This window comes from Xenopus laevis, chromosome 5S (assembly GCF_017654675.1).
Source record: "Xenopus laevis strain J_2021 chromosome 5S, Xenopus_laevis_v10.1, whole genome shotgun sequence".
NCBI classification, from domain to species: Eukaryota; Metazoa; Chordata; class Amphibia; order Anura; family Pipidae; genus Xenopus; species Xenopus laevis.
This window is the reverse complement of record NC_054380.1, coordinates 62,011,369-62,017,928: the sequence shown is the minus strand read 5'-3', so window position 1 is coordinate 62,017,928 and position 6,560 is coordinate 62,011,369. Positions and strand designations below refer to the sequence as shown.

Below are 6,560 nucleotides of genomic sequence, written 5' to 3'. Positions count from 1 at the left end.
ATTGTTCTTAGTTCCAACGGTCCGCAGCCTCGCAATCAGCTATTGGCTAAACATAGCCATTGTGGTATTTCCAGTAAGTTTGAGCAACACTTATGCAAAAAGGGGCCCCACAAGACAGTCTGACACTATGCTGGCACTCTGGAATTTAAGTAACAGAGTGGTGATCATTTATTTGTATGGCCTAGTATAAGCTATATGAGTGACCATTGTCCACAGTAGACCATTAGCCCTTATAGTCCATCCTGCCTTGGGCCCTATAGCGTTATGGCGTCATAGAGGGCGGGGGTGACAACTATCAACCCTCTGACACTAGCCATTCGTCCGTCTTAGGATTTAGACCGTTCCAGATATCATTTTTCATAACATTCCTCTCTTGAAACATTTAAAGATGTTTCACATTAGTATATTACAGGCACAGGAATAGTGCTGAGAGGACCCCCAGGAACAAGGGAGGTCTATTATAAATGGGACAGTGGTGTACGCCCATTGTGAGTTACAGTTCAACTGTCATGGCAGCACCAATACAGAAGTGCAGCTGAAAGCTGAAATGAGTGAAAACAAAGAAAACAGGAAGCTAGGGGGCTAGAGATATTTCCTGTTTTGAGGAACTAACTTGACTAGGAACCGCTGGAACCTTACAATAAAGCAAGAGATGTCTGAATATAACATGTAGCCTAAGATTTAAGCAAATATATGATTATAGTGAACTTAGGTTTCAAAATAAAGCAAAATAAAGCATTACATAGAGATAATAAAACATCATTACATAGAGATAATAAGACATAGTAATAATCATCCTGAGTAAGATAATACTGATATTGTAACATAATATTGATTTCATTAAGGTAAAAATTCAAGTAAGACCCAAAAATACCCTGAGCTTAAGATAAAAAATGGAAATAAAAATCAAAATTAAAATTTTAAAAGTTAAAAAATGTTAAGATTAAAGTTAAAAATGCAAAAATGAAGATTATTAAAAATGAAAAATACTAAAATGAAGCTAAAAATGCTAAAATCAATCTTAGTAGTAATAATAAAGAAATAATTTTTTTTTTTTTTTTGGTCAAACCTCCCCTATAAGGCTGATACAAGTTATATCTTATAAATGTAAATCAAAGTAGAGCAGAAGCTGGGGAGGAGGTACAGCGGCTTATGGCACATATCATTACTTTAACAACAAGGTACAGACCAAGGGCCAGAGCTAAAATAACTAGGATGGGTTTAAAGAAACTTCCAAGGAAATCATTTAACCATCCACCAATATTACCTAACCATGTAAAGGGATTAAAACCATTTTTAGAAATATCCCTGGCTTGTTTTTGCAATTCGAAAACCTTGGCCATATGAGATTCAACAAGCGTTTCAGAATCATTAATGTAAGTGCAACATTCTTCTCCTACTAAAACACAGACCCCACCTTGTTCTGCTAACAAGTAATCTAGGGCCATTCTAATCTGAAGAGCTACTTTACGAATCTGAGCTAGTTCTACATTAATTGCAAGGACCGATATTACAGTGTTGTTAATCATGCGGTCAAGAAGGGAAGCATATTCATTAAGGCGAACCATCATTTCTATTCCCCAACCTGTCCAGGCAGGGAAGAAAGCCCAAGCCTTATCTTTATCATTAAAAAGTTCCCTTTTCTGTATCTAAAGATTTAAAACAGCGGATGAATGTGTGTCAATAAGCGAGGTAGCAGATAATTCTGTACTAGTTCTAACAGCCGGGACTACATTTCCTATAGTACATCTACCTTCAGCTCCCATGGGCAATCATGCATAGGCTTTCTTACCACAGATGTAATAAGTCCCTGAAGGAAGCACCATGGGGCGGTGAAAACCCTGATTTCTAATCTGAAGCGTTAAAAATGTTATGTTATAGTGAGCAGGACCATCTATATAATCTAAATCCCATTCTAAACTCTTATTGGCCCAAGAAAGGCAGGGCTCAATAGTAGAAGATACTTTTGTTTCATCAACACAATGTGCATATGTGGTGGCTGCTTCATATGTGGGTACCTGAGTAATATTTAAATCAGTTGAATTACATGTAGTTTCTCCTATAAGGATTTTAGGAATCCTTATATGTTTACCATTAATGGTCACCCGTGTTTTCCTACTAAAAACAGTGAAACATACTGAAGGATGGCGTACTATTCCTGCTAAAATAAGAGCTGGGGTGCTTTCATTATTTCATCACCTTTACCAGAAATTTCCCTATATTTAGACAATTCTGGATCAAGAGTTGAAAAGTCCATCACATATCTGTCTTCAAAATCAGTCCATGTAAAGGGGACCCCAAGGATAGGGGTACCAAGGCTGTGAGTAGGAATATGTGAGCAAACCCAACAATCAGTCTTATTTTCAATAGCGGCAGCAGTACTGTGCAGTCTTAAAAGTTCATTGTCAGTCCATAATGCTGTTATGGGGGTGGAGAGGAAGTAGGAAACACAGAAGGACAAGGCAAGCAGTCTCGAAGATGAATCCATGTCCCGTGGTTTTCAAGTAATACGGCAGTGGGGGAGAGCTGTTGTATTTTAAAAGGACCGGAATATATAGGTTGGTCCCAACGGCTACGAGTAAAGTTTCTCTTGTAGACTAGATCTCCGACCTGGAAAAGAAAAGAAGGAGTGACAACAACAGGTGCCTTGGAAATATTCACTTCAGACATTTGGTGTGCTAACTGGAGACACCGTATGAGATTGTATGGGCTGTCAGCATTAGGAAGTGGACGTGTACTGATGGTGTGGATAAGAGACATACGTCAACCGGTAGTGATTTCAAATGGGGTAAGTCCACAACGCCTAATAGGATGGTTGCGGAGTATGAACAATGCAGCTGGGAGACATTCCAGCCATGAGCCATTTGTGGCAGCTGTCAATTTTCTGAGTTGTGTTTTTAAGAGACCATTAGCTCTTTCCACAATGCCATTGGAGGTTGGTTTGTACACAGACACGTACCTCCACTTGATATCAGTACAATTTGCAAATGTCTCACAAAGTTGATTTTTGAAATGGCTTCCATTGTCAGAAACAATGGATTTGGGAATTCCATGTCTGGGAAAGATTTCATTGTATAGATTATCAAATACAACCAGAGCTGTTTCCTTCCTACATGGAAAAACTTCTAACCATTGAGAGTACGGGTCAATCATGACCAAAAGATACCTGTATCCTTTGCAAGGAGTTACCATGTCCGTGAAATCGATATGCCATTCTCTGAAGGGGCCAGCAGGCCTTGGAATCGCTCCAGGAGGAATCCTTGGAGTTTGATGACTGGTGTTGGTAAAACAAACATTACAAGTATTGACCACAGCTTTACAAATATCTTTTAAATCTGGGCACCAGTACATTCCCCGTATAGTGTTGATCAAGTCATTTGTTGGCATATGTGACCCGTAGTGTAACTGGTGGGCCAATAGGTGGCACTCACCTATGGGTAATGCTGGTACACCTGAAGGGTGCATCCAAATATATGGAGGTTCGTTATTGTGATAGTAATGAGAGCACTCATTAGCCACCCATTTGTCTGTTTCTGCACTAGTGGCACTTTCTTGCATTACTCTGATGGGTGCAAAGGGATTAGAACTGGAAAGATATTTCTTAGCTCGTGTTTGTACAAAAATTGTTAGTGGGTTTGTGGTTTGTTTTGCTAGTTCGTCAACTATCTGATTGCCGTATGCGACAATATCTGTGACATTATGTTGGTGTGCTTTTACCCATTCACAGGATGTTTTTAAACCTTTCTTGTGTCTTTCCTGTAGTACTTCCATTATAGCAAGAATCGTGTCATGATGTTGTAGTGGAGTTCCTTTTCCTGTAACAAAACCTCTCTTGTGCCATTTAGATGCATTTGTATGTATGGTGGTAGTGACGTAAGCAGAGTCTGTATACAGAACTCCGTTGTTGTCATGCATGAGCCGGAAACCTTCTAAGGCGGCGGCTATCTCTGCTAATTGGGCTGATGTATCTGGTGGTATTGCATATTGTCTTTTCTGTATAATTTCTTTGGTGTCAGGATCTATTTGACACACAGCAAAGCCCGTATGTGTTTCTGTCTGTGAACCGTCAGAGAAAATTACAACATGTGACGGTAGTAAATCTGTTACTGGGACAATACCCATAAAGGGACGTTCCTCTGGAATTTCCTCAGAGGTACAATCATGGTTCTCAGCCGAGAACAACAATAAGTCTTTAAGATTATTGAAAGGATTAGTTGGAGGCATTCCTTTGAAAGAAATGTGACTTCGTAGGAGCACAGCCGTGCATTGTCCTACGCGTGCAGGCACAAAGTGTAATGTATTACTTTTTAGTAGTGCTGGCATGTCATGTGAGGTGTATATGGTAACACTGGGAACAATTACATGTGAATAGAGTTTTTCTACAGATGCGGCACAAGCGCATATGTTACGTTCACAGGAAGTGAAAGCTTGTTCTATGGGTGTAAAAATTCCTGAAAAGTGTCCTATAATACATCCCTCTAGTTGGGTGGCCACTGCCGCCCAACAGATTGCATTCGCAAAAACGTACATGTAGATAGGCTCACAGCTGTTCGGCAAATGGAGTTGTGGAGCCTGCAAAATATCATACATTAGACATTCAAGAGCAGTAGAGTCAGATTGAGACAGAGAGACAGAAGCATAACCAGGAGGGTTGCCTTTGAGGTATTTTCTGAAAGGAAGTAAGTGAGAACTGTAAGCAGGAATCCATAAGCGACAGAAGTTAAACAGACCCAAAACACTGCGTAATTCTTTGACTGAGGTAGGTAAATGCATACGTTGGACATCAGTGAGCACCTGGGGGCCCATGAGTTTGGCTTCCTTTGCTGAGTGTCATGCCTAGAAAAGTAACTGAGGTTTGACAAAATTGCAGTTTTGAACGATTGACCTTATAACCACACATGTATGCAAATGCAGAATTAAGGCACAAGTGTAGTGTTGGCACAGTTCAGCAGTGTCTGCAGAAAGCAGAAGGTCGTCAACATACTGGAGTAGGAAAGCAGAAGTAGGTAAAAGGTCAGTGAAAGTTTGCAGATCAGTCGCGAGTACGCGGCTGAAGATTGAGGGACTGTCAGCTCCGCCCATTACGAGACGGGTCCACTGGTAACGGTTATTGTTGTAGGTGAATGCAAAAAGTGGTCTGGATTGTTGAGATAAAGGAATGCAATAAAATGCTTGGGATAAATCCAAAACTGAATTATATTCCTTTAAGGGGTTGTCTTGTAAGAGAGTGGCAGGGTTGGCAACAACGGGGAACTCTGCTGCGACTACTTCATTTAACTTCCGTAAGTCATGGACTATACGGTAGGAGCCATTTGGCTTCTGTACTGGGTACAAAGGAGTGTTATAAGGAGAGTCGCTTGGTTCAATTATGCCGTGTTGCAAAAGTAGGTTAATTTCATCTGCCACACCCTGAATGGATTGGGCTTTAAGTGGGTACTGTGGTACCTTGGGGCCATCACACCCTGGACGTAAATTAATTTGCACCTCTTCAACTGAAACGGCCTTACCAAAAGGTGCCTCGGGTGTGGCCCAGACTGCTTTAGGTATATCTTCAAATGGATCAACTGAATCTGCAGGAGAAGGGACAGTAGTTGCAAACAATACAGTTGGCAGTGAGACAGCAAAATCAAGAATGATGTTAGCTTTGGTTAACAAGTCTCTGCCTAGCAAATTGACAGGACATGCAGGTGCATAGACAAAAGCATGTAGACAGGTGATAGTCCCAATTGTCACTGGAACTTCAGAGGTTAATTGGTTTAGCTGAGGCCTACCATCAAATCCTGTAGTGGAGACTGTTTGGGAAGAAAGGGTTAAACCAGCAGGAAGTACAGAGAGAACAGATACTGTAGCGCCTGAGTCAAGCAAAAAACATGTAGGCATTTCTGCTATAGAAACAGTGAGAAAAGGTTCTTCAGTGGACATGGGAACCCGTAAAAGCATAGACAGTCATTGCGATTAGTTCCTGGGTGGAGACCAATTAGGAAAAGATTGAACATTGGAATTGTTGCGAGATTGAAAGTTAGGAGAGTTATACTGATTGCCAAATCGTTTTGGACTACGGCATACACGGGCATAATGTCCTGGCTTGTGACAGTTGAAACAGACACCCTTGGGAGTGTTATTAGCTTTAAAATCTCCAGATTTCCCTCTATTAGGGTTGTGAAACTGACCACCGGACTGAACATTTGCAAAAAAGGTAGGGAAATCTTTTAAAAATTCCCTGAAAGAATAGGACTCAGTGGTGGGTGTTGGTTCTGGGGTTTGGTCTGCGGGCTTGTTTTCTCCCTCTTGGAGTTCCTTAATTTGCAAGGACATGAGTTTGTGCTGGGTGTTTTTAAAATCCTTCTCTGACTTTTTACTATCTTCCTCATAGATTTTATGGTAGTGAAGGATATGAGTATAAATCTCCTTCCATGATTTGGCATCTAAGCCGACTATAGCATCTAGTTTTTTCTGTAAGGCGGCTGGGAAACCTTTACGGAGGGCCTGATAAACAAGTGGCACTACATTTGGTTCGTAAGGATCCATACCTGTTTCTTGTGCCCATTGTTCTAAGAACT

At 40.8% G+C, this 6,560-nt stretch overlaps 1 protein-coding gene across 1 annotated transcript; it reads right to left on the bottom strand.

Moving 5' to 3' along the window:
* Nucleotides 1-2,155: 2,155 nt before the first annotated feature.
* On the bottom strand, nucleotides 2,156-4,460 carry LOC121394236. The gene is made up of 2 exons (XM_041564620.1): nucleotides 3,167-4,460; nucleotides 2,156-2,610 (listed from the first exon to the last, which is right to left on the bottom strand). The coding sequence occupies exons 1-2, from the start codon at nucleotides 4,321-4,323 to the stop codon at nucleotides 2,598-2,600; spliced, it is 1,170 nt and encodes a 389-aa protein (XP_041420554.1). The 5' UTR covers nucleotides 4,324-4,460; the 3' UTR covers nucleotides 2,156-2,597.
* Between the last annotated feature and the right edge of the window lie 2,100 nt (nucleotides 4,461-6,560).

Coding starts and splice junctions, on each gene's coding strand:
- LOC121394236 (XM_041564620.1), bottom strand. CDS start 4,323: ATGCCAGCACTACTAAAAAGTAATACATTACACTTTGTGCCTGCACGC.